Here is a 27448-nt window from a genome sequence, read left to right on the forward strand (position 1 = left end):
GCCTAAGGGGGCGGAGTAACACCAGACTGTGCTACAGGAAATTTATATTGTGACGTGTAGAAATGTCTTGAAATATCGTGCTCTGATATTCTTGTAGCTGAGGCTCTCATCTACTACTTATCAAGCTGTAAGTTCAAATCCTAGCCTGCACTGGAGAGTCCTTTAGGAACACCTTTAAACCTTTTACCTGCTCAGGTGTATCCTGTCGCTTTGGATAAATGAGATGGCATGTGAATGAGATCGGGTGAGATCTTTTTAATTCCGTTCCTTCAGTTTAGTTTATGTAATATAGTTTAGATGAAATAATTTATTCACTGTGTTCACCGCATGTTTTAAATCCAGTCCAGTTATTATTGGAAATATGTCAAGACCGCCTGCATGAAGGATTATTCAAGGCCAAGCGTAGCGTGGTGCTCGATACAGAGGCGGGGTTCGAGTCCACGCTGAATACATGTCTATATTTACTCCTTTTTGTGTTACGTGCTAAACAGTCCTTTCGTGTTGTGTTCGACGCCTCTGACACAGCTGACTTCACAAGGTTTACAACAACACCTTAAACACCCCGCTGTCTGATCAGTGCGTGCTCGCTGTGCATTTGTCTTTCCTGTTTCGGGAGGAAGTGGAGCTCGGTTATTAGCGTTGTGCGTGCTGAGCTGAACAGTGCACTGTGTCACTCGGACCGAGAGGTTTAACCTCGGACGTTTTCAATTCTCCTCTGAAGGTGCGAGTGTTTACGTTCTCAGTGGGGCAGCACAACTACGACGTCACGCCGCTGCAGTGGATCGCCTGCGCTAACAAAGGTGAGTGATTGAGAGTGTGTGTGTGTGTGTGTGTGTGTGTGTGTATGTGTGTGTGCGTGCATCATGGATAGCTTACTAATTCGGTTGTATAGGGGCCAGGGTAAGGACTGTCACTTAAACCCAACATCTTCCTCCAGAGTATTTTAAAATTAGACCAGCTGTATTAGCATGATCACTGCCTTGTGCTGAAGGAAATTCTCTCTCTCTCTCTCTCTCACACACACACACACACACACACACACACACACACACACACACACACACTCCTTCCCTTCTACCTCCTGCAGGTTACTATTTTGAGATCCGCTCCATCTGCGCCATCAGGATTAACACCCAGGTGAGAATCCATCACACTTACGATCTCTCTCTCTCACTCCCTCACACACACACACACACACACACACACACACTGCTCCTGTAGAATGATAAATTGTGCTTATAAACTAGTAGAGAATCAAACCTTGGTATGCTGGACTAACTGGGTCGTGTGTGTGTGTGTGTGTGTGTGTGTGTGTGTGTGTGTGTTACAGGAGTATTTGGATGTGCTTGGTCGCCCCATGGTCTTGGCTGGGCGAAGTGCCAAGCAGGTTCAGTGGACCAACGTTTATCAGGACGCCCTGGTGAGAGAGTCTCTCTGCATGATTAGTGTGTGCTCGCACGTCCCAGAACCGCACACCGCTCCCTCGCTGCAATATCACGTCACACCGATCGATTTATGTGGCGTGGAGTGAGGGGAAGTTACACCATAGTGTAGTATGTGAATATTATAAAACACTGCACACATGGACTGGAGTCGTCGTGGAAGTAGCCTGAAGACGTTTACTAAAAGTAAACTGAAATGTCATATGTTTTAAAAATGATCTTTTTTCCTCTTGTTTTGGCGTTACACTGTTTGATTTTCGACCCGGTTGCTGTCTCACACACACACACACACACACACACTCACACACTCACGTCTGTAAAAGGATTCTCGGTGGGCTTAGAGCGCATAATGTGATGACACAGGTGCGTCAGTGTGGGAAGTTCCTGAGGATAATCTAATGCAGCGATAGGACGACAGCAAGCACGTGGCACAGCTACAGATACGGTAGCGGCGATGGAGAAACATAAAAGAAACATGCTAACATGCTCACTTTGCCGTTAGAGGATCTTCACCATATAATCCGAATTTATTGAGCTCATGTACAGTGTGATGAGTAATGAACTTAAAAGTAATGAGTAATGAACTTAATCTGAAGAACTTGCTGTGGTGGCCAATCAAATTTAAGCATACTAAACAATAAATACTGAAAAACTTCAAGATGTATACTCTTCACGTACTATTTAGTGATTTTCGATGAAACACACCACTCTCTAGTTAGGAGAAGTGTTAACACAGTCAAAAAATGAGCAAAAAGCCATGGGAGAAGCAAATTACACACACACACACACACACACACACGTAGAGGACAGTATGACCTTGTGCTTTCAGGACATTGAATAAATGACTCGGGGATATATTTTTTGCTAGGTTTGAAACAGCAGGAGAAAAAGACAAAGGCCGCTCGTGATGACGTGCAAAACGTAGGAAGGATATTATCTAGCTAATGAATGTTAATGAACAGTGGGAGTCTCTTCATGAATATTAATCAGTCATGTGTGTGTGTGGGAGAAACGAGTTGTAGATGAGGCAGGAAAAAAAAACAGTTTATTAAAAATGTGCAGGCTTGATTTTCACTGGAGAATTTACTTGAGATGTGGGAATATAAGATCGACATTTAAAAAGAATATAACAGCACCTGAAAATATTAAGGTGGCTCCTTTATTTTTATGATTTAATAAACATGCCAATTTGTACTGCATTCAATTTATTAGAGATACAAAATGTGAATATTGAATTGAATTTATCCAATGTGCTTTCAGATGGAGGACAAGAAACATGTGACAAACTGAGTATAATAAATTACAGACACGCAGGCAGAGAGAGAGAGAGACAGGCAGAGAGGCAGAGAGAGAGAGAGAGACACGCAGGCTGAGAGAGTGACAGACAGACAGACACGCAGGCAGAGAGAGAGAGAGAGGCAGAGAAAGTGGGAGAGAGAGACAGACACAAAGGCAGAGAGAGACAGACTCGCAGGCAGAGAGAGAGAGAGCGGGAGAGAGAGACAGAAACACAGGCAGAGAGAGTGACAGACAGACAGACACGCAGGCAGAGAGAGAGAGAGAGAGAGAGAGAGAGAGAGAGACAGACACACAGTCAGAGAGAGAGAGAGAGAGAGACAGACATGCAGGCAGAGAGAGAGACACACACGCACACAGACAGACATACAGACAGACAGAGCGAGAGACACAGAAAGAGAGAAAGAGAAACCAACACAGAGAGAGAGATAGACAGAGACGTAGACAGAGAGACAGACAGACACAGAGAGAGACAGACATACATACAGACAGACAGACAGACAGGCAGACAGACAGAGAGAGAGAAATAGACAGACACACAGACAGATACACAGACATGCAGAGAGACAGATAGACAGACAGGGAGAGAGACAGGCAGACAGAGAGAGAGAAATAGACAGACACACAGACAGATATACAGACATACAGAGAGACAGACAGACAGACAGGGAGAGAGACAGGCAGACAGAGAGAGAGAAATAGACAGACACACAGACAGATATACAGACATGCAGAGAGACAGATAGACAGACAGGGAGAGAGACAGGCAGACAGAGAGAGAGAAATAGACAGACACACAGACAGATATACAGACATGCAGAGAGACAGATAGACAGACAGGGAGAGAGACAGGCAGACAGAGAGAGAGAAATAGACAGACACACAGACAGATATACAGACATACAGAGAGACAGACAGACAGTAGGTTGTAATTGTGAGGATGAAGGTATCTGTGTAATGGAGTAATGTGGTCTCCATCTTCTGCTTCCTCTTTAATCCTGTTGGTTGCTCTTTCATTTATTCCTTCATTAAATACTCCAGTGGGGGTTTAATATTGAGAGAGCAGCAGGGGATTGTAATGAATCAATCACAGCCGGTTAACAAGCGGCTGACCAACATGTGCAACTGTAAAGTTTTTTGTTGTTCATAAAGTAGTCAATGCCAAAATTTCCCTCTATTACATTTTCTTGCTTTTTTTTTTTAAATACACGAACGAATGGAGCAGACGGTGATTACAGTAACGCCGAATCTGTGGCCTGTGGAAGGAATGTGTACTGATGATGTAGTGTTGGTCATTGACAGGGTTTGGGATTGGTGGTGACCGGGACGATGCCTGTCTTTAATCTCACCATGGACGGAAACTCTCAGGTATTTCATCATCAGCATCACTAGGGCTGGACAATATGATGGTATGATATTGGTATCGTGATCATTTAAAAAATTTTATCACCATAAACGTTTCTGAGGTATAATGTGTTATAACATTTACAGACCCCGATTGGAAGCAGCTGATTTGATGTTAATATTTTGTATTGAATGTTTAGAAAATGTTGTTTGTTTTGCTCAGAAAAAGTTTTATTATCTCTCCTTTTATACATACGTACATTTTATACATACTAACTATACAGTAGTTATGATATTGAAATACTTCACAAAATGAAAAGTATCATAAAATGGCGACTCTAATTTAGGTTGAGGGGGTTCAGCTGGGAAAAAAATAGATAGGTAACCCTGGTGTATCATAGAAATGATATCAAGTATCATCGTCATCATATACTTTATAAATTGCTGGCAAACACTGTGACTCTATCTATAGAGCTGATCACTGGCCTAAAGTGACGTTCACACGTACAGCCACTCACAGCGACAAAGCAATCAGAGAGAGCTCGTTTTCAATGAGAGCTGGTACACTGATACACTTTGGTACGCTGGCACTCCTTTCTCCAACTGATTGTACCATGGTGTTTGTACAGAATCAGCTGATCCTGGGAGTGATGGGCGTGGACGTTCACCTGGACGAACTGAAGAGGCTCGCGCCGCGCTATAACGTGAGCTTTGCTCTTACAGAATAATCACACTTCCTGCTTTATCCGCATACTCAATAGATCTGAACACATAAGGGGCAACGAGAAAGCTCACTGGGTGAACGGTGCATGTGGCCAGGGTTTATTCTTCCAGAATATTTAACACGACAGTATCTCATAGAAACACAATCAGTTCACATTGACCACTTTTTGGAAATCTGCTTAACATTTGCAAAACTAATAGAAATTATCATATTTTTGTGTTGTTTTGTTTGAATTTTTCGTAGCTTGGAGCCAATGGCTACATTTTTGCCATCGACCCAAACGGATATCTGCTCCTTCACCCAAACCTGCAGACCAAGGTGATGAGCACGACAGTGTCTGAGCAAAAGAAAAAGACTAACCGAGGCTAACCGAAGTGAACTGAACCGGTATTTCTTCTGGTCCTGTATAGCAGACAACGCTATCACTAATTAGGCTCACGTCTTACAGGAGAAGTGGGCTGAAACCAGTATACCTCTGATCACCACGAGCTCACACTTCTTCTACACAGAATTCAGTAAACTCAGATCCGTGTGATCAGCCTGGAGGTGATAGTTGGGAGGTTTCTAGAATGTTCTACCAAATTTAACACCATTTCATTTAGCTTGTCGTTTTTTTTTGTTGTTTTTTTAATTATTTGTATGTACTGCCAATGTGTGATTGGTGTGAAGGGATTATGGGATTGATTATGGACTTGCATGACGAATCGTATCATACTGATGACTAATGTTTAACACCTCATCTTGTGATTTTTTTTTTTGGCTTGTCGTAGAAAATCACTATATCCGACCCATTTTGTAATTAAGATGCAGGGAAACTGATTTCATCATGCTTCCTAATGAGGTTAATGTGGGTCGTGTGGTTGTATTATACAGTGCAAACTGGATAATCTGTGACCTTGCGATGTCTACATGTTCACTACGATGTAAAATGGGCGGAGCTAATTTTGGTTAAAGCTTTGGTAAAAGACACATTTCTGAGTTCAGCTGGAGCAGTGTTTTTCCTTCAGACTCTTTTTTTGAAGAGATTTTACACCTGAATACTGCAGACATGAGATAATTTGTAGACTTGAATCTCCTGTAGACTTGAATCTCCCGCTGTGCTTTTAGCGGAGGAAGTGTTTGAAATTGGGGAAACACCAAAACAATATCAGATCTAGACAACCTGAAAATATGGGAACTAGAACATAAGCACGCAGGTCACCATGACAGACATGAAACTGTAAAACAACGATTTTGCCAAAAACCAGCCTGTCCAAACAAAAATTTGGGTCCTGGCCGTGGCAAAGCCGGGCCAGAAACTGAGGGGAAAAACCAGGAAGTAAACAGCAAGCTTCTGTACCACAATGCATTTCTGTTATCAGGTGGTGGACCTGCCTGAACCCATGACTCTGGACTTCTTGGATGCCGAAGTGGAAGACAGCAATAAACAGGAGGTATAAACAAAAACATTTACAGAACCAGAAATGTTTTCTGCGTGTGATTCGGGTTCATTTAGAGCAGGTTTACATGAAGTACACTAGTCTCACTGGGACACTAAGGACTGGAGTGAAATGGAGAACTCCTACTGTCCAGTTTTTTTTATTTTTATTTACTTATTCACTGATTTTAATTGACTTTAGTAGTTTTTCTTTCCCAGTAAACTCGCTTTCTCTGACCTTTTCTTCCCAAGATCCGAAGGCAGATGATAGACGGCCGAGCAGGAGAGCTGACCATCAAGACTCTCGTCAAGTCGATGGACGAGGTACGTAAATACATTTAAAAGGCATTATGTGCTTTGCATGCATGTGTAGTTTATAATATATTTTTATTATTCCCCATGTCTAGCGCTATATCGATGAGGCAGTACGGACGTACGCGTGGACCCCCATCAACGACACTGACTACAGGTAAGACCTGCGCTCAGTACAACCAAATTCATAAGATGTTATGACCTGCATTGTGTTTCTCGGCCTGTTCCACATGCTGTATGTTTCTTCCTTTGTATGTTTCGGTACCAGAACATCCTTGTGAATACGTCCTGATTTATGGCTTCCCCACCAGGTGATAGAGGAATAATTTTTTCGGGTTGTCCACTACGTCTGTTAATCCGTTCGTCCGTCTCTCTTTCAGCCTGTCCAGTCGAGGTTCTTGTCAGAGTGATATCTCAAGAACGAGTGCTTGAATTGTTTACGTATATCATAGATATTTTATATGTATGTACTGTATATCATTTTGGCCAGAAGATGGACTGAGTAGATTTTTTAATGGATACAAACAGGGTCAAGGTCACAGCAAGGTCAAGTGTCTGAAATACTTTTGCCTTAATAGCTTCCTTCCTGTCTGAAGTATATTTTAAGGGTATACAGATCCTGACTTCAAAATAATGTTTCTCTGTATTCTATGTACTAAAGAATGTCATCGGTATATTTATTTTAGCTCTTGTCGTGATAAAGTTATATAAGCATACCGTGATACCTTTGTTTAAAGATGATCAGATTCTCCAACTCTGTTCACAGACTGCTAATCCAACTAATGTTTTCTTGTCTGGTGTCTCCTGTATGTGTGATGCGCTGTTGCCCCCTGCAGTCTGGGCTTGGTATTGCCTTCATACAGCGAGTATTACATCCAGGCTGACCTGAGTGACGTCATGCTCCAACTGCAGTGTGAGTTTAAAAAAAAAAAAAAAGAGGCTGAAGTGGTTCATCGTTATGGCCATATCGCAATATAGTACTGATGTCACATCAGCCTGTGGGCGTGTTGATAGTCTGTGGCATGCTAAAAAAATCATTCAAATGAATGCAGAATCTTTATTTGTAACACAGAGAAGCATAAGGCAGATAGCGATTTTTTTTGTCTAAAGCAGGAGAAGAGTCTAGGGCTGAAACAGTGTAAGAAATATATGTTATGGTAACTACACAATGTAGTTCATCACTGTTTTGGTGAGTTATCAAGCATGGTGCAGATTCAGCATTGATGGACTTTTAGCATTCTCTGTTATTACAGATGTTTTTAGTGCGATTATATAATATTCTTGTTTTTGAGTGTCGGTTTTACAGAAAATCATTCTAGACATCAGGTGTGTGAACGAAGGCTGGGAAGTCTCTCAGATTTGACAACCTGAGACTCGACTTGGCAGTCTGTAGCCCTTTTTTTCCATTTAAAAAGCACTGAATTTTCCAGAGAACTCATTGGCATCGATTAGAAACCTGATGCTGAACTTGATGCTGAATCACTATTTAAAGCTGATGTCTTGGAAAAGTGTGACCTGTTGAAAGCTTGCGCCTCGTATCTTGTTGTGATTTTATGATATAATCTGACATCTAGACAGTTTTTCAATAAGCCATATCGAATGTCTCCTGTCCATATAAAGCGCTCTCGCTGTCTCTACAGATCTGCAGTCTCTGCTGCCCAGCACTTTCGAGACAGACGGACATGTTTTCCTGGCCCCGAGGTACTGGCATCGGTGCACTGCATGGAGATCTGTTTTATGTGTGTGTGTGTGAGTGTGTGTGTGTGAGAAAGAGAGAGAGAAGCTGAATTGAGAGGTGTGTGTGACTGTGAGTGTGAGAGTGCTAGACGGTGAGGGACTTGCTATAACGGTTGTATTTATTTCCTCTTCTGCAGAGAATACTGCAAGCACCTGCACATCGCCGAGAACAACACCCAGTTTCTGGAGAGCTTCCTGTCACTGATGGTGGAGATCACACCAGAGACAGAGGACTGTGCGTACCTCTCCATCTCATATATATATATATATATATATATATATATATATATATATATATATATATATATATATATATATACACACACACACACACACACACACTACCAGTCAAATGTTTGTGGACACTCGACTGAAATGTTTCTCATGATCTTAAAAATCTGAAGGTGATTAAATGTGTGAAAATGGGGTTGAAGACAAAAATATAATTGTGCCAACGTATTAATTTCTTTCATTGAAAACTAACATTTTATTTACAAAAAAAACTTTTTTTAAATGGACGACTTGGAGCGAAATATTCCGAAAAGTAGCCAATAAGTGTGCAGCGTAGGTGGGAACTCATTTAATACTGTTTAAAAAGCAAGATTCTTCAAGAAATTAGGTGAGAAAATGCCAAGAATACATTTCTGGAATTTCTAGGCGAAAAGCGTCTACTTTGAAGATGCTAAAATATTAAATTATTTAGATTTATTTTGGATTTATTTTGTATCACATAATTCCCATAGTTCCATTTGTGTTACTTCAGAGTTTTGATGACTTTATTATAGTTCTAAAATGTGGGGGGAAAAAATAAAAATAAAGAATGAGTGTGTTTAAACTTTTGACCGGTAGTGTATACACAGTATCTCACAAAAGTGAGTGCACCCCTGACATTTTTAAATATTTGATTATATCTTTTCATGTGACAACACTGAAGAAATGACACTTTGCTACAATGTAAAGTAGTGAGTGTGCAGCTTGTGTAACAGTGTAAATGTGCTGTCTGCTCAAAATAACTCAACACACAGCCATTAATGTCTAAACCGCTGGCAACAAAAGTGAGTACATTTCTTCAGTGTTGTCACATGAAAAGATATAATCAAATATTTACAAAAATGTGAGGGGTGTACTCACTTTTGTGAGATACTGTACATCTTTACCTCACTTATTATGTTACCGACCATGAACATACCGTAGAGTAATTAAAACTTACCATAGCGAATAGTTTTACTAGTAATTATGGGCTGACTGGTCTGATTGATGGCATATATTAATGTAACTATCATGTTATAATGTCTCTACAATTATTATTGTTCTATTTTAAACAATCCCCAAGCACACTGCTGAGCACTAGGGGGCGCTAATCACTAAGAAAAGACAGTGACCGTGCCAGGCGACACTAAAAAATAACCCACTATTATATATAATAGTCATTATACAGGATGTTTAGAGTCTTGACATTGATGTGGTATCAGTAACAAATTGTACTCATTCTTTAGCTTCCTACTATTGATTTAATAAAAACAAGAGAGGGAGATTCACATGTACAATATCAACACAAACTCAACAGCAGTCCTGAAGGTCCGATTGATTTTTGTAACAGGTGACCAAGGCCTGATTCACAACGCCATTTTGGATTCGGGGATCATCTGGCAGCTGGCCTCCAAGACTTGGAAGAACAAGGACCTGAACACGTGAGGAGATTTTAATAGATTACATTGAGAAATGACCCAGTAGGATGGGCAGTACAGAAAATGGATAGATGGATGGATATTCATGGTGTGAGGTCATTTCACACCTCCAGGGTCCGGGGTTCGATTCCCACCGGGGCCTTGTGTGTGTGGAGTTTGCATGTTCTCCTCATGCTGCAGGGGTTTCCTCCGGGTACTCCGGTTTCCTCCCCCAGTCCAAAGACATGCATGGTAGGCTTATTGGCGCGTCTGAAGTGTCCGTAGATTATGAATGGGTGTGTGAGTGTGTATGTGATTGTGCCCTGCGATGGACTGGCACCCTGTCCAGGGTGTACCCCGCCTTGTGCCTGATGCTCCCTGGGATAGGCTCCAGGTTCCCCCGCCACCCTGAAGAAGGTAGAAGATGTTGATCTTGGAATGAAAGAGATTACAGTTTGTGTAGATATAAACCGTCACTGTTATTATTCTGGATGTTTATATGGAATAGCAATCCTAATTTGTGCTGCTTGGACATGTATCGAGTGTATATAAATGCTGTTGATTTAGAATAAATGCGGTCTTCTGGGCAGGTATGGCTTCCTGGCGTTGTTTGCGTCCACTGATGGAGGTCTCACCAGAGTGTATCCAAACTCGTAAGTGGGTAAAAATAAGTGTAATGTCTGATGAGGAATTTAGATTTGATTGACTGTCTGCTTGGTGTGAACACTATGTGTGTGTGTGTGTGTATTTGACGTTGCCTCTTTCAGAGCAGCGGAATCTTGGGATGAAGACTTAGAGCCTCTGAATTCCAACTTCTACCGCCGCAGTCTGGACAATAAGGGCTACATCTTCAGAGCCCCAACTCGCACATGTAAGTTACACACTACACACCGCAGTCACATGCTGACATCACATGATCACACCCACGATGCCTTGTAGCGTTGTCCCAGTTCTAACACTATAGCAAAAAGGAACTGATCTCTTTATTTTCATAAGCTTTATATTTATGTTCCCCGGCAGCCCCCATTGCACAGGTCAGATCACAGGCACATCTGAGGGCACTTACTGTATATAAAGCAGGTCCAGAACTGTTGTAGAAACACTCATTCGAGCGCATGGGAAGAAAACATTGTGGTTGAGATGCGTGAATGTAAGTGACCAGTTTGTAAAACTTCACTACAGTGTAACCGATGCACACGTTTTGTGATCTTTGACCTGCAGCCTTGGAGGACTCTTTGATCACAGAGAACGGCACGGTGGGGATCCTCGTCTCAACTGCTGTGGAGGTTACGGTGCAAGGCAAAACCCTGAAACCAGCAGGTGTGTGTGTATGTGTGTGTGTGTGTGTGTGTGTGTGTGTGTTTGTGTGTACTTCTAAGAATCTTCCCATGACCCTACAAGTAAAATCCTTCTGTGTTCGCTTAGGTGTTTATTAAGCAGAAGTGACAGGGTTTAGGATGAGACTGCTTTTCCTCATAAGGAAAATTCTGCTTTTCCTCATAATGTCTTAGCGTTCATAAGCAAACTTTAGCTGCAGATTGGTGACTGCATGTGTTTACTTGTGTGTGTGTGTGTGTGTGTGTGATTAGTGGTTGGGGTTAAGCTGGATTTGGAGGCGTGGGTCGACAAGTTCAAGATTCTGGCCAGCAACGTTTCTGACAGCAGGCAAGGCTCTCACAAGGTAGGACACACTGCACTCGGTTATTAGTAAAAAAATATATGAATATAAATATATAAATCTGTGAAACTACTCGCTCATCCTTTTTGCATGTTTGTTTTTGCGTGTGTGTGTGTGTGTGTGTGTGTGTGTGTGTGTGTATTACAGTGTGGTCCTTCCAGATCCTGTGAGATGGACTGTGAGGTCAACAGTGACGTGAGTGGTGTAGCTTTGATTGCATTGCTTTTTATTTTTTTTGGTAACATTCAGTAGATGCTTCATGACTTCTCAGCTAACGCTGCTGATCTTTCAGGATCTGCTCTGCTACCTGATTGATGATGGAGGCTTTCTGGTGATGTCTAATCAGAGAGACCACTGGAAAAGGGTATTATGCTCTGGAAATTAGCTCTTTTATACTTAGAAATAGACACAGCTCGGAAACTTGTATTATATTGGAAAACCTTATATCAAGTCTATCACTTGAATGTTAACGGTACAGTTCTAGATCAAGGAGTCTTTGCGATACATTAGAACCAATGATATGTTTAATCGTTCTAGGTCACGTAAACCCTGTTCTTTGATCCCTCCCCCCCCCCCCCCAGGTTGGTTTGTTTTTCGGAGATGTAGATCCCTACCTAATGTACGCGCTCTATAATAACTCCATCTACGCCCGAAGGCAGACGTTCCAGTACCAGTCGACATGTGAGCCCACAGCCAGCAGCCGCACGGGAGCAGCACCACGCCACTACATCGTGGTGAGTTTGAGAGAAATGACAAGTGTGCGTGCGTGTGTGCGTGTGTGTGTGCGTGCGTGTGCGTGTGCGTGCGTGTGTGTGCGTGTGTGTGTGTGCGCGTGTGTGTGTATTGAATAATCAGAGTTATTGCAAATCATCACTTTAGTCATCAGTTGAAGGCCTGAGTTATTACAGTTCATGAGGTCTTTGAATTGGTTGTTCATTGGATCACGATACACCCGTCACTCTGCTCATCTGCTTCTGTCTTTTAAAGCCCTCCGTCGCTGACTTGCTCAATTTGGCCTGGTGGACATCTGCGGTCGCTTGGTAAGTCTCAAAGTGAAACCTATACATGAGCCGCTATTCATATCGACAGTATACGTGTTTATATAATACAATAGAACCTGTAGAAGTTATTGTTTGTGTGAAGATGCATAGAAATATTGAAGTTGTTCCTTTTCCAGGTCTGTACTGCAGCAGCTCTTCTACGGCCTTGTGTACAACACCTGGTTTAACATGGGTCAGTGTCACTCGCGGCATCCTGATTAGGATGCCAGTATTTATGTACTCACATTGTGCTGTGACCTTTAGCCTTGTTATTTTTGTAGAGCAATGCGAAACCATTTTTTTAAATATAAAGCTTCATGTGCTCAGTTGTCTATTGACCACAAAGTCATTTTTAAAGATTGTATTTCTTTGACCTAATGTTCTAAGGTGATGTTAGTTTCCTGTTTGATTACAGAGATGAAGAACAAATGCACAGGAACGTGTAAATAAGTAGCTGTTCTGTATATCTGTGTCTGTTCTGTGTTTGCAGGTGATTTTGCTTTTGCTGAAGGTACAGAGAGCAGAGGAAGCAGCAGCTGTGTGACTATTCAGAGCCAGTTCTTCTTCACCAACACCACCAACTCATTCAACGTGCTGCAGGACTGTGGAAACTGTTCCAGGTACAAAGCACACTTTAAGCGACTCTGTCTTACATGTGGACACCACTCTTTTCAGTACATCCTCCAATTTATTAAGAGGACGTTAGATGCTCTAGTGTGAAGGTTCTTAGTGGGAAAGTTTATTTAGTCAGAGAAATGGCTAGAATATTGTTTAACGTGGACAGGTTAAGAGGAATCACTCTGAGCCTACGGCAGTTTGTGAGAAGCCATCGTGGTTTAATTTTGAATCTTCTTAAAAAATTCCAAGTGACACAATGTACAGTAACCTTTATTTCTCTGCAGATTATTCCATGCCAAAAGGATAGAAAACACCAACCTGCTGTTCGTGGTGGCCGAAACGCTTCCCTGCAGCTCCTGCGAGATTGAAAAGCTTACACAAGTCAGGATGGAGTGTATCCTTCCAATCTTCACGCTGTCTGCTTCACCGCCATTTAATAACACATAACAAACACTTTCTGACACATTTACGGTGTTAAGTTGAGGATCAGGTTTTATATTGATATTAGGTCAACAATGAAATTTAGGGGAACGTTGGTTTAATAAGAGGGAATAGTATTGGCACCATAAAGTGCACCTGATCTTCTAAAATTGCTGTATATTGTTTGGCTTTTACACGATCCTGCAGATGATTTATTGTATCTAATGATTATGGTTTCTCAAGCCAATACAAATCAGTCACCGTTTGTTTGTTTTTTAAACCACTGCAATTGTTGCATTAATTTTATTCAATTTAACTTGGTTAGTCTTCCATTTGCTTATTTGAAATAACTAATCAGATTACATTCTATATTTAGATTATATTTTGCAATGCAATCTCGCTCTAAATTTTTTTATGACCAGTGAAAAGAATAAACATGAAGTTTAGAGGTTTTCCTTAATGTGATCCTTCCAGTTCAGGAGGAAATTCCCTGTGAAGTGTTGAGCTCTGCCCGATATCGGAAAGGACCTGAGAAGTGCTTTGATTACAATGCTATGGTAAAATCCTAGTCTTGGTGATTGGGTCCACTCTGCTATTCCTCTATTATCTGTGTGTCCTTTTTTCTCTCTTCATCTGTCTTCTCTATTTTTTCCCCTCTCTTTCACTTATTCTTGCATATTACACCAAGTCGTGTCTGGCCTTTAATAGATCTAACACCAACTTCTCACTGTGGTTGCTTTGTGACTATGACAAGCTGTTTATTTTTGCTAATATTTTTTTGGTAATCATTTTTGGTTGCACATATTCCCAGGCCAAGAACCTTTTAGTTGACCAGGCTAAATTCTGAATTGTTTTATATTTGTATTTCTTCAGATCTCTGTCTGCTTTATGTGAAAACGAACAATGCATGTGTTTTAATTGGTTACCGTTTCAAATCGTGCTTAAAATTTTTGCAATTAATTAGCCAATTAATGCCTATATATGCATGTCTCTCTCTCTCTCTTTCTGTTCCTCAGGAGAACACGTCGGCGTGTGGGCAGGCTCACTCTTTGCGCTGTCCAATCGGGATCCTCATCTGGGTCCAGTTAACATTGCTTTACCTCACTGTTCGATCTTAAGCCTCTCTCTTCACCCTGCTCCTGTCTACCCTCGTAAAACTTCCATAATCCCTGCGGCTTCTTCGCTCTTATTCTCCTCTTCAGTGCTTCTTTTCGCTTCTGCTGTCTTCCCAGAATTCCCTTGGTCCTTTTGCCCTATTCTGAAGTGCTTTGATATTCTCAACACATCCAGATGGGTTGATTGAGATGCTGTGTGTCTTAGTAACCTGTCGTTGTGCATATCTTCTACAGACTATTCTGGGTCTGGGTCTTGTATTTAAGGAGAGTTTTTAAAAAAAATAATAATTTTGCTAAACAGGTTGCCGTAAATGCAAATAATGTAAGTGTGCGTCAAACCTGCTCGCCAAATCTGGCGCTATATATGTGTGTGTGTGTGTGTGTGTGTATGTGTATATATATATATATATATATATATATATATATATATATATATAATATAATGTGTGTGTATGTGACAACAGGAGTGTTGGATCTTGACCAGTGTTTACAATCATGCTTATAGTTTAGTTTAGTCTTTTTTTTGGCTACACGTCTTGATCTGTATTAGCGTTGCTATCATACCAGGGCTTTGTGGTTGTGGAGTTTTAAATTTGTCCCTTATTATGTCCATATTCTCTGCTTGGAGGTATAATGACATTTAAAAACAAAAAGATACAAGAATGTCTAAAAGGCATATTGTGTGCACAAATCTAAATGACTGCCTGGTTTACTACCCAACAGTGCCTTGGTGCACTTAGTCCTCCTATTGGATAGACACAAGGTACGGAACATGAGTTTGGCCAATCCTGAGTGAAAGTCAGAAGAGTGATTGGTTATAAATGCTCCAAGTACCATGAAAAATCCTTGAAAAATAATAGTAATAATATCGCTGCCCTTCATTTCAGTACTGTTGAGGACTTCCCCTCAAGACAAGTCTGTACCACGTAGGTCACAAAAAATGGGCTGGAAATTCTATAAGTTGTCATGAATTAATGGAGTTTTATTCTACTTCATGAAAGTAGAACATTAAGTAATTTCTAAACTTCTTCCTTTACCATTTTTTGCATGTTCTGATTTTGCCATATGAGGAACTGATTAGCCATGGTATGACATTATCACTAACCATTTTTTCCCCGGTTTGACATCCTGCTCAGCATAACAGATTAACAGATAACCGATTTTAACCCCATACAATAATAGAATAACTATTATACTTGGCTAGCTGTGTAATGTCAGAACACCACTGCAGTTGATGTAAAGTCAACGTTGCACAGTGTTCAAATCTGTTAGGTCGAGTTAGCTAGAGTTTTCTGCTGTGTTACATCAAATATATGAAAAAGTATGTTAGTGGCGATGCAATCAGTTTGCAATTGGCTGATCAAATTTAACTTCCCCCTTTGTTAACCCAGGAACACTTATCATAGTCATCCAACACACTTGAGCTGATAAAATAATGTAAAGGTCCATAAAGTAGCATGGGGCTACTGAGTGACCTCAGAATTGTTAATGAGGGTGCCTTAAAACCAGTATTTGGGTGTCGAGTATTGAAAGTTTGCTAGGACATTAATTAATAATAGGGTTGTTTTTTTTGTATCCTGGTCTTGTTGATGATATCACCTGGAACATTAATACTACATTGATCTCTTCAACAGTGGCTCTCTCACTTCCTCATCTAACGCACATCTGTAAACTTCCCTTGAGCTAATAAAGTGAGATGCTTTAAAATGGCATGTGGTGAGGGGAAGTCAATGAGGGTGTGTTAAAAAACATAAAAACTACACTCACTGAGCACATTATTAGGAACACTATGCTAATAGTATAGTATCTCAAATCTTCATGGCATGGATTCCACAAGATGTTGGAAACATTCCTATGAGATTCTGGTCCATGTTGACATGATGACATGCATCATACAATTCCTGCAGATTTTTCAGGTGCACTTTCATGCTGCGAATCTCCCGTTGTACCACATCCCAGTCACCTGGAAAGACCACTGAAGAACACTGAACTCACTGTCATGTTCATGAAACCTGTTCGAGAAGACTTTTGCTTTGTGATATGATGCATTATCATGTTGGAAGTAGCCACTAGAGGATGCTAACTTGTGGCCATGATGGGATGCACTCGATCAGCTACAATACTCAAGTAGGATGTGGCACTCAAGCGATGATTGATCGGGATTAACGAGTCCAGAGTGTGTCATGTAAACATTCTCCACATCATTACACCACCTCCACCAGTCTGGACTGTTGACACAAGGCAGGTTGGGTCCATGGATTCATGCTGTTGGCACCAAATTCTGACCCTTCCATCTGTGTCCTTCAGCAGAAATCGAAATTCATCAAACCAGGCTACGTTTTTTCCAGTTTTCAACTGTCCAGTTTGGTGAGTCTGTGCCCACTGCAGCCTCAGCTTTCTATTCTTGGCTCACAGACCTATGTGGTCTTCTGCTGTTGTAGCCTATCTGACTCGAGGTGTGACATGTTGTGCAGTTTGAGATGCTTTTCTGCTCACCACAATTGTACAGAGTGGTTATCTGAGTTACTGTAGCCTTTCCGTCAGCTCGAACCAATCTAGCCATTCTCCATTGACCTCTCTCATCAAGAAGGCGTTTCCGTGCTCAGAACTGCCAATCTGTACGTTTTTCTTTATTGCACCGTCTGAGTAAACTCTAGAAACTGTTGTGTGAAAGTCCCAGGAGATCAGCGGTCATAGAAATACTCAAACCAGGCCACCTGGCAACAACAATCATGCCACTGTCAAAATCACGATCATATTTTCCCCCATTCTAATGGTTTATGTGAACATTACTCGATGCACTGCACTTTTATGCACCGCACTGCTGCCACACGATTGGCGGCTAGAGAGGTGCATGAATGAGTAGGTGTACAGGTGTTCCTAATAAAGTGCTCAGTGAATGTATATGTTGTATAGCTCCATGCTCCCTATTACAAAGTCTGGGTTCTCACCTCATGCTTCTCTCTGTGTGTAGGAAAGCGATCTGCTCATTTGCACGCGTTGTATTCATGTAAATATGAAGCTTCAGAACTATGCTTATCTTACAGAGTTGTGACTTTTTTTGATGAGACGAATGTGTTGTTTTCTCTGTGCATGATGGGAAAGTGTCTGTGCGACTGATGATTCCAGGGCTAATACCAAAATGGTTTCCATTTCATTATGCAGTGCACTGTAGGGCCTAAGGCTAAGCTTTAATAGCCACTCAACACCCTGTTTAGTGCATTAGATGTCAGATAGGGAGCCATTTCAGAGCACAAAACTTATTCACAGAGCAACAGTTGCAGCTTGGAAACTGCCCAAGACATGATAATGTACGTAAAAAAAAAGAATAAAAAAAGATTTTTCGTCATTTTTAAAAGCTTTTTTGAGATGTGAGATGAGATACTGCATGGAAATATATATTAACTCGAAGGTTATTTTTTCAACATTGAGTCATGCCAATGTTTTATTTAAATGTGTTATTTATGGTATGAGATTCCACAGATTTAATTCAGGCAGAAGGAGATATAATCAGTATTTGGTCTTAATAGAACGAACGGTGACATTTTGCCTCAGCTCTAGTAGAGATTTGAGCTTAAAGGGGTGACAGTTAGTCAGTTTTTCTTCAATCATGATCTTTGATTTCATTTGATGGTTTGTGTAAATTTTCACTTGAATTTTGTGTTGAGATGTTTTAATATTTACAATGTTTGAATTAATATCTTTAGATAATTTAAAGGTGTAAATGGAGCATCTGAGAAAGTATGAATGACAGCATGATATAACTTTGTATGGCTTTGATTTTGCTTGGTGTTGGTATTTTATTAAAAAGGCTATTTTAAATTAGTTATTTATTTGCCACTTATGAAAGTATGTATACCGTCATTATAAGCTTTTAGAATAGCAATGGATTTATTAATGTGAACAGGTGTTTGTCTCCCTCTTTATTTTATCTTCTATTTTTTGCTGCTGTGAGGGGGATTTTTGTTTTTGTTTCTTCAGTCTTCCGTATTGTTCGTTTTGTACAGATAGCACAAAAATGTCTTGAAGCACTAACTTTGTATCATATTATGTCATTCACCTCTTAGAAATTGGAAAAAGAAAATGTTTATAAGAGAATTGGTGATAAAGATATTCATATTTTTCACGTCAAACTTTCTGGAAGATGTGTTTGTTGTTTGTTTACTGTTTATTATTTATTCCCTGTATAGAAATAGGTTTTGGATTACAAAAAAAAAAACACTTCAAAATGGAAGAGATTTTAGATAAATTGCAGATCTTTATTATAATAACATTGCAAAAGTTTAAACATATTTCATACAGTGACCACTTCCATCTTCTTTGCCCTAAAATGGGGGGGGGTGAATTAAAAGTGTTAAACAAAAAAATTACTGCTGTTTGTAAATCCGAACTAAGATCATGATGTTAGCAAAGATCCTCTATCTCTTACTTCTAGCCCGCCATCAGGAAGCTCACTAAGACCTTAATTTCCATCACAAATATTTATATGAAGAGAGAGATCGAGATCAAGAGAAGACTGATTGGAGGTCTGAAAATAAATATTATTGCTGAAATGTATTGAAATGCCTGGGTCAATGAACACAACAGGAGTGCCGACTAAATGTCCTCGTCAGTGGTGTGGTAATATCAAAGTACATTTTTGATAACTATATGAAGATTCTTAACTTAATAAATAATTTAAGGTAAATAATAGAACCTTAAGTACCACTGATGTACCTGTTTAAAATTCTAAACTAGTTAAAAGTACATCGCATACGCCTTCCCAGTAGAAGATACACACTTGGTATAGAAGATCTTCTTGATGGTAGCATACCAGCGACAGGGAAAAGTACTGTTTGGTACCATTTTATTTCTGAGAGTGTGTAACTGGTAGTGTTCAATTTAAAACATGCTCTGGCAACTTTTAAGTGATCTTTGGGTGTTCATGCTTTTGGGAAAAGGATCAAAAGGAACGTACAGATAGACGTTACCGACCTTAACAATATCTCTGCTCTTGGCTCTCAGCTTGTTGACCTGACACTCGGCAATGTCAGCACGCTCCTGAGCTTCCTCCAGCTCGTGCTGTACTTTCCTGAACCTGGACAGGTGAGTGTTTGCCTGTTCCTCCTGTGGAAATCATATGTATGAGCGTAAATGTGGAGAGTTACATGGTATATACGACAACATGCCAACAATGAGTTTTTCTTGAGCTGACATTTTAAATTTTATTTGAACCCCCCCCCCCCCCCCCCCCCCCCCCATTTTAAATGGAGTGGTTACTGAAGATGAATATTAATAAAGGTAATTGATTTTGTTTTTTGAGACCTTGTGGATAACCTGGAGATCCAAGACATGTAGCTCACCTACAAGACATGTAGCTTATTTTCCACATTTGATTTGGTACACCCTCCTCTTTGTATTTGATGTAGGAATAAAAATCAAAAAGTACAAGTTCTATAAACAGCCTATACATGGGTTCTTCATTTTTTCTTCTTCTTCTTTTTTTTTAAGTAGTTAACAGTTCTAGCTTTGTGAATGAGTTCTTTTTGGAAACTTTTCAGAAATCATTTGTTTTCCTTGGTTTCCTTCAGAGGGGCCATGCTGTTTTTTTTTTTTTTTTTTTTTGAGTGTGGAAAATTCAGAAATAGATTAGAATTTCCAGTGGCTTCAGTAATTATAGATATAATACACATTTGCCTCAGTGTTTGAACACTTGAATTGTGATGATAAAATCTGTGCTGTAGTCATAAGATGTGTTTTTATTCGTTCTTATTTTTTATGATAATATTATTATTATTATTAGGGCCTGACACTGTTGAAGTTTAGTTATTGTCTGTCTCTGTCGTCGTGTAATCACGTTAGGAAAAGTTTACATGGTGCTAATTTAGCAGATAAATGTAACATTGTGGTGTTTAAAGCAGCAGTGTTGGTGATTCGTGACACGTCCCGCGCGCGCTGTGAGGTTCGAGAAAGTTCTCTTCTATGGAAAGCCATATGGGTTGGCATTGTGGCATCATTCGCGTGCATCGTTACGCCGTTTTAAACAACGATCACTGATATCTATCTATCTATCTATCTATCTATCTATCTACCTATCTATCTATCTATCTATATATCTATCTATCTACCTACCTACCTATCTATCTATCTAGATAGCTAGCTATCAATCAATAAAACTGGCAGTTTAGAATTCTGTTCTACATCAAGATCTGAGTTAACGATGCTCGCTAATAATGACCCATTTGGCCCGTCATACTCTTCACGCGCAGCTGCGCTCGAGGCTCATTTTGAATTTGGGCGGACTTCTTGTTTCTAACGGACTCACGGCTGAAATTCACTCGATTTTCGCAATTATTAGCCAGTTAGCTTATTTAAACTATATCAACAAATCGATTAGCGGTAAATAATAATAAGAATAATGAAAAGTTTGATGCCAAGTAAATTCATAAAATCAACTTCAACGACCAGGTACGTATTTATTAGCTTCTAAAAAGGTTTTTTTTTTTTTTTTTTTTTTTTTTTTTTTTTTTTTTTTTTTACACCAGATTGAATGACCAAATTTTTTGTTCATAAATTGCTCTGCCTGTTTCCTTGTTAATTCTAAACTTGACAGGTACCTCAGTAAAGAATGAAAATGTAAATTTTAAGCACTACAATGCAGAAAAGCTAACATTTAAGTCTTGTCCACTTACAGCCTCCTTAGACCGCCTCTTGTAGGCCTTGACCTTCAGCTGCAGTTGACTGTCCACCAGGTCCTGCAGTGAATTCACGTTCTTCTTATCCTCCTCAGTCTGGATACAGAGGTGAGTACTTAGAATTGAGTAAAAAATGTGTCAGGAGTCAACAAGAAGAAGAAACTACAACAGTTGCGGTTGTACCTGATAGGTAAGCTCCTTCATTCTACTCTCATATTTGCGGACACCTTTGATGGCTTCAGCGCCATGTCTCTGCTCAGCTTCAACCTCACCCTCCAGCTCACGTATCTACAACACACAGTCACTTTCTTTCACTTGGTAGTTTTCAATTTAAACAATATAAATGGTCACTCATTCACAGTGAAATACATACAACATACCCTAGCTTCCAGTTTCTGGAGCTGCTTCTTTCCACCCTTCAGGGCGAGGTTCTCAGCCTCATCCAGACGGTGCTGGAGATCCTTGACTGTAGTCTCAAGGTTCTTCTTCATCCTCTCAAGGTGAACACTTGTGTCCTGCTCTTTCTTCAACTCCTCTGCCATCATGGCAGCCTAGTGTATGTGTCATGTCACAGGTTATCATTAAAATAAAAAATAAAAAAATTAAGTAACTGCAAAATACAATGGCACAAAATCTGTGGAGTTGAATACTTACGTCTGTGATGGCCTTCTTGGCCTTCGGCATTCCTTGCCTCCTGGATGGTATCATCCACCTCACCTTGTATTTGGACCAGGTCAAGCTCAAGCTTCTTCTTAGTGTTAATTAGGTTTGTGTTCTGTTGAAAAACGAATTAAATAACATTAAAATTATTTGCTGACCGTGGTCAGAATTTTTACGTGTTTTAAACCTGATAAACCAGAGCCATATCACTTTGCAGTTCTAGTCTGTTGTCTGGTGACTGAAGCCAAGCTAATTTGAGCCTGGGCAGTACCTGGATGGGAGACCTCCTGGGGAAAACTAAAGTTGCTTTTGGAAGTGGTATTACTGAGGCCAGTAGGGGGTGCTCACCTTATGGTCTGTGTGGGGCCTAATACACCAGTACTGTGATGGGGACACTGTACTGTAAAAACAGTACTGTCTTTCGGATGAGACGTTAAACCGACGTCCTGACCACTGTCTGTGGTCATTAAAGATCCCAGGACACTTATTGTAAAGGAGTAGGGGTATAACCCCAGTGTCCTGGCGAAATTCCCTCATTGGCCCCCATCTATCATGGCCCCCTAATAATCTCCATCTCTGAACTGGCTACATCACTCTCCTCTCCACTAATAGCTGGTGTGTGGTGGGCGTTCTGGTGCATTATGGCTGCCATCGCACCATCCAGGTGGATGCTACACACTAGTCGTGGTTGAGGAGATTTCCTACATACAATGTAAAGCGCTTTGAGTGTCTAGAAAAGCGCTATATAAATGTAAGGAATTATTATTAAACCTGGACTGCACTAACCTGAGAGTGCAGCAGTGCCACACGCTCGCTGGCGTCAACCAGCTCCTGTTCTGCCATTTTGTGGCCTCTCTCTGTCTGCTCCAGTGCAGCTCTCAGTTCCTCAATCTCTGCCAGCATCAGGTTATTCCTGTGCTGCATCAGCTTGCTCCAGCAACTTGCTCCTTCATCTCTTCCTGATCTCTGGCAGCCTCATCAAGGTGCAGTTGGCCATCCTGCATTATTGGAGATAGTAAGTGTTGCACGTAAGTACTTTCAGGGGTTTTTTAAATAATGATTTATACTGGTAATTTCAGTATGCATGGGATATCACACTGTATAATAACTGCTGTTTTGAGAAGTGAATAGGAGCAGACTGCATTAAAATTATTGAGTATGTGTTTCATTAAGAAGAAAAAAATTCATTTATACTGATAATTGACTGCCTAATACACTTCACTACATTAACTACATCTTCAACAAGCAGCATTGCAGCACATCCTCCCAATCATGCTTCCTCATGGGTAGTTAGCTATAATATCAAACAACTAGGGAATTTATTTCTACATCAAGCATTGCTGATATTTCCACAAGTTGATTATTTAGTTGATAATGGCTTATTGTCCCTATAATGATAAGATAATATCCTTCTGTCCCTATAAATCTAAAAAAAAATTTTTTTCCCCCATCTGATGAAACACCCTGGGATTCTTTACCCAATGGGGGGCTTTTGTGCTCTTAAGTATTAATATATACTGTATATCAAGAAAACACAAATTAAGTAAGGGAAGGTAAGTTTTCTGCTACTTTAAGGGAGTTAGCAGTTCTGGGGAAGGTACACAAGGATCACAGCCTATTTCAAGTACTGTTAGTCTCTTCCAAAATAAGGTAAGTGATTTTAATCATCTTTCGCTTCTAATTATGGTTGTATTGTGCAGACAAGAGAAAAATCATGCAAGTAAAATTCTAGTATGAAAAAAAAAATCAGATTTGTTGAAGATTGAAAATTGAGGATTTGTTCATCGACTGCCTGATCTTGTACAAGACTGGTCGTAATGTTTCTTTTGGAAAATAGTTTTAAAGTTTAGTGATGCATAGCTTTGATTTAAAACCCACTTTAAGGTGTCCTTGAACAATGCTCAGCTGTTTCTGGGCCTCAGCAGCCTGGCGGTTGGCATGGCTCAGCTGAATCTCCAGCTCTTTCAGATCTCCCTCCATCTTTTTCTTGATTCTGAGAGCATCGTTCCTGCTCCTGACTTCAGAGTCCAGAGTGCTCTGCATGGACTCAATCACACTCTGGCTGTTTCGCTTGATCTGTTCCATCTCTTCATCCTTCTCAGCCAGTTTCCTGTCAGTCTCACTCTTAACCTGTTTGAGTGAAGATACATTTAAGGTTCAGGAAAGTGGGGGAAAAAATCCTGTAAATGCTTCTGCTACTATAAAGGACTCTGCCTACCAAATCTTAATACTAAGCTTAACCATTAATATTACCATAAACCAGTAATTAACTTCCTTCTGTGAATGGCATGTAGTTTACTTTTATGTAGCCTTGTGGCTTCTCTAGGATAATCACTCTATAAGTTAATTGAACACCTATACTGAGAGCGCTCCATATGCTAATGATGCAAATGTGAAAAAACTTTAAAATGATCTTTTTGTTTTGTGGACTTTACTTCAGAAATTATTTAAGTGTAATTGAAGTATCGTATTTCTTAACTACAAAATACAGTTCCACATGACTAGTGGGAAAATATTTGCTGCTGATTTAAACATTCATCCAGTATCTATTTTTTATTGTAACTGCATAAGTTCTGTTGTTACTCATGTTTAATTTGAACAGTGTTCAACAAAGATGACCATCAACTTTAATGCCATTCAGAGTACAAGGTTGACCAGTTGACAATTCATTACATGAATTTAAATGTTTTTGACTTGTCAGTGTTCTCTGGGTTATCAAGATTTATTAATGATTATTTAATTTAATAAATTTACCTTCACTTCCTCTTCAATGTGTCTTTTGAGCTGTTCAGTCTGCTGAGTGTAGTTGTGCTTTGATCTGGTTAGCTGAGAAACCAAAGCATCTTCCTCCTCTAGATGGCGTTCAAGCTCACCTATAAATTATGTTGTTTAGTGTTAGTTTAGCAGAAGTAAAATTCACATTTGAGTTTGTAGTTTATTCTTCTCACTCACCAGCTTCAGTAGCAAGTGTAGCTTTTTGATAACACACATCATTTAGCTGGCGAACATTTTCCTCATATTTTGCTTTGATTTCACTAAGTTGGTCCTCAAGGGTTCTGCACATTTTCTCCAGATTAGCCCATCAGAAAACTTGGTTTAGTAGTAGACAGAAGGGATCTACAAGGAAATATGTTCTGTGTTAGTCATCTAGTCATACCTTTGATTTTGCCACAGCCTCCATTTTACTGGCCAGGTCATCGATCTCCATTTTATATTCACTCTTTTCCTTCTCCAGCTTCTGTTTAACGTGCTGAAGGTTGTCGATCTGCTCTCCAAGCTCAGCAACGCTGTCAGCTTGTTTCTTGCGGAGTGCAGCAGCTGTGACTTCATGATACAGAGTGGACTCTTCCAGATTACGACGCAGTTTGTGGAACTTGCCCTTGCGCTTCTTGTTCATCTCGATCTGAGCAGCGGTGGCACCTCCAGCTTCCTCAAGCCTCTCACTGATCTCCTCAAGTTCCCTGGAGAGGTCAGATCTCTGCTTCTCAAATTTAGCATGAGCTGCACGTTCAGCCTCAATTTCCTCCTCCAGCTTTTCAATGCGAGCCTACAGAGCACAGTTATTTGTAGTTAGAGTCATTTTTAAAACCTCTCAAAATCATAATGTATTGACTAATGAACAAATCAAATGGTTATCATCAGTTCCTTAATCTTCTTCTGAAGTTGAGCACTCAGAGACTGCTCATCTTCAATCTTGCTTAGAAGTTGGCTTGTTTCAAAATTCTTCCTGTAAGTAGGATTGTAAGAAAATTTAAGTGGATTGTTTTGATAAACATGTATTCAGTGTCATGTTCAAATGGGCAACTATTATTATATTGTTAAATTAGATGTTTGGGGAAAAACATACCTCTTAATCTTCTCCTCGGACTGCTGCTTATCATTCTCCAAATCCATTGTGTTTTCTTGGGCTAATTTTAGATCACCTTCAAGTTTCCTTTTAGCTCTCTCAAGGTCCATATAGAGTTTCTTTTCTTGTTCCAGTGAACCATCAAACTGTGTTTGTGAGAAATGGTTCTTTAGAATGGAACAAATGATCTTTTTTTTTTTTAAATGTAGGAATTGCTTATGAAATTCTTACATCATCCACTTGTTGTTCAAGTTTGATCTTTTATTTGGTCTTGGAGTGTTGACTTTGTCTTCCTCTGGAGATCATCCAGAGTCTGCTGATGTGCCTCTTGCAGGGCTTTCTTTTCCTTACTGAGCTTGGCTATGCTCTCATCTTGAGAAATCATCTCCTCAGTTAAGTTCTTGACCTGTGAAAGACCATTATAATAAATAGGTTATCTATTTTAATTAGTATGCCAAAAGTACAAGATTTTAAAATCATATTAGTCAAATGTCAACCTTGTTCTCAGTGGCATGTTTCTCCTTTTCCACTTTGGCCAAGGTGAGCTCCAAATCATTAATATCCTTCTTCAGCTCAGAGCACTCATCCGCCAGTTTCCTCTTCTTGGCAGTCAGCTCAGCATTGATTTACTCCATATCCTCCAGTCTCTCAGTTGTGTCTTTGAGTTTAGCCTCAAGCTGGATCTTGTTCTTGATGAGCCCCTCACACCTTTCCTCAGCATCTGCAAGGTTCTCATTTTCCTGTCAATAAAAAAATGTTTATTGAAGATATTTTTTTATTTGCATGATATTTTGAGACATACTATTTTTGAGCTCCTTACAGATGCTACTTGGAGTTGCAGGTCATTTTTCTCCTGTAGCAGAGACACCATCTTCTCCTCCAGCTCTTTCTTTTTAGCCAGTGCCTTTGCCAAGTCCTCCTTCCTTTTCTCAAAGTTCTCCTTCATGGCAGCCATTTCCTTCTCAGTCTCTGCAGACTTGAGAAGAGGTTTGATCTTGAAGTACAGCTTCATCCATGGCCAGTGTTTCACATTCATGAATGATCGGATGTTGTATTGAATAGTGAAGATTGATTCTCTGTTGAAGAGACATATTTCAGTTGTTATGTTTGTTATAGTGACATACTACAGTATGTATTTGTGTGGTAGCTCCTATATATTGATGATACACACTATGTGCACATATTATACATTACCTCGGTTTCATCATCTTGACAAACTCATTTCTCATGAGGCAGCCACGGCACAAAGCCTGAGTCATGGTCACCAGATTTGCAAGTTTTTCATCTCTCATCTCCTCAAGGGTACCCAACAGACCTGCTTTGAAGAACACCTACAGAATTTAAAAAAAGTGAAAAGTATATGTAGTCTAGAAGCATTTAGGATAGACATGTTTTGAGGCGAGAGCAATATGAGTGCAGTTACACAACCGATGTATTAAAAATACAAATTTCTTTCC

At 40.1% G+C, this 27448-nt stretch overlaps 1 protein-coding gene and 1 pseudogene across 1 annotated transcript in view; one reads left to right on the plus strand and one right to left on the minus strand.

Annotated features, from left to right (window-relative positions):
* Positions 1 to 18943, plus strand: part of cacna2d2b (calcium channel, voltage-dependent, alpha 2/delta subunit 2b) — a 45187-nt gene extending 26244 nt beyond the window's left edge. The window contains exons 13-38 of the mRNA XM_053674106.1: positions 722 to 800; positions 1088 to 1137; positions 1331 to 1420; positions 4041 to 4106; positions 4712 to 4786; positions 5050 to 5124; positions 6168 to 6239; positions 6476 to 6547; positions 6631 to 6692; positions 7372 to 7448; positions 8176 to 8236; positions 8410 to 8507; positions 9873 to 9963; positions 10530 to 10592; positions 10707 to 10810; positions 11161 to 11259; positions 11529 to 11620; positions 11765 to 11812; positions 11910 to 11981; positions 12199 to 12351; positions 12605 to 12657; positions 12795 to 12850; positions 13148 to 13277; positions 13560 to 13669; positions 14170 to 14252; positions 14712 to 18943. Coding sequence (XP_053530081.1) covers positions 722 to 800; positions 1088 to 1137; positions 1331 to 1420; positions 4041 to 4106; positions 4712 to 4786; positions 5050 to 5124; positions 6168 to 6239; positions 6476 to 6547; positions 6631 to 6692; positions 7372 to 7448; positions 8176 to 8236; positions 8410 to 8507; positions 9873 to 9963; positions 10530 to 10592; positions 10707 to 10810; positions 11161 to 11259; positions 11529 to 11620; positions 11765 to 11812; positions 11910 to 11981; positions 12199 to 12351; positions 12605 to 12657; positions 12795 to 12850; positions 13148 to 13277; positions 13560 to 13669; positions 14170 to 14252; positions 14712 to 14813 — 2133 coding nt within the window. The 3' untranslated portion in view covers positions 14814 to 18943. The remainder of the gene's footprint in view (positions 1 to 721; positions 801 to 1087; positions 1138 to 1330; positions 1421 to 4040; positions 4107 to 4711; positions 4787 to 5049; positions 5125 to 6167; positions 6240 to 6475; positions 6548 to 6630; positions 6693 to 7371; positions 7449 to 8175; positions 8237 to 8409; positions 8508 to 9872; positions 9964 to 10529; positions 10593 to 10706; positions 10811 to 11160; positions 11260 to 11528; positions 11621 to 11764; positions 11813 to 11909; positions 11982 to 12198; positions 12352 to 12604; positions 12658 to 12794; positions 12851 to 13147; positions 13278 to 13559; positions 13670 to 14169; positions 14253 to 14711) is intronic.
* On the minus strand, positions 18867 to 27250 carry LOC108281042 (myosin heavy chain, skeletal muscle-like; annotated as a pseudogene).
* Positions 27251 to 27448: the final 198 nt, after the last annotated feature.

Source organism: Ictalurus punctatus, chromosome 21 (assembly GCF_001660625.3).
Source record: "Ictalurus punctatus breed USDA103 chromosome 21, Coco_2.0, whole genome shotgun sequence".
In the NCBI taxonomy this organism is placed as follows: Eukaryota; Metazoa; Chordata; class Actinopteri; order Siluriformes; family Ictaluridae; genus Ictalurus; species Ictalurus punctatus.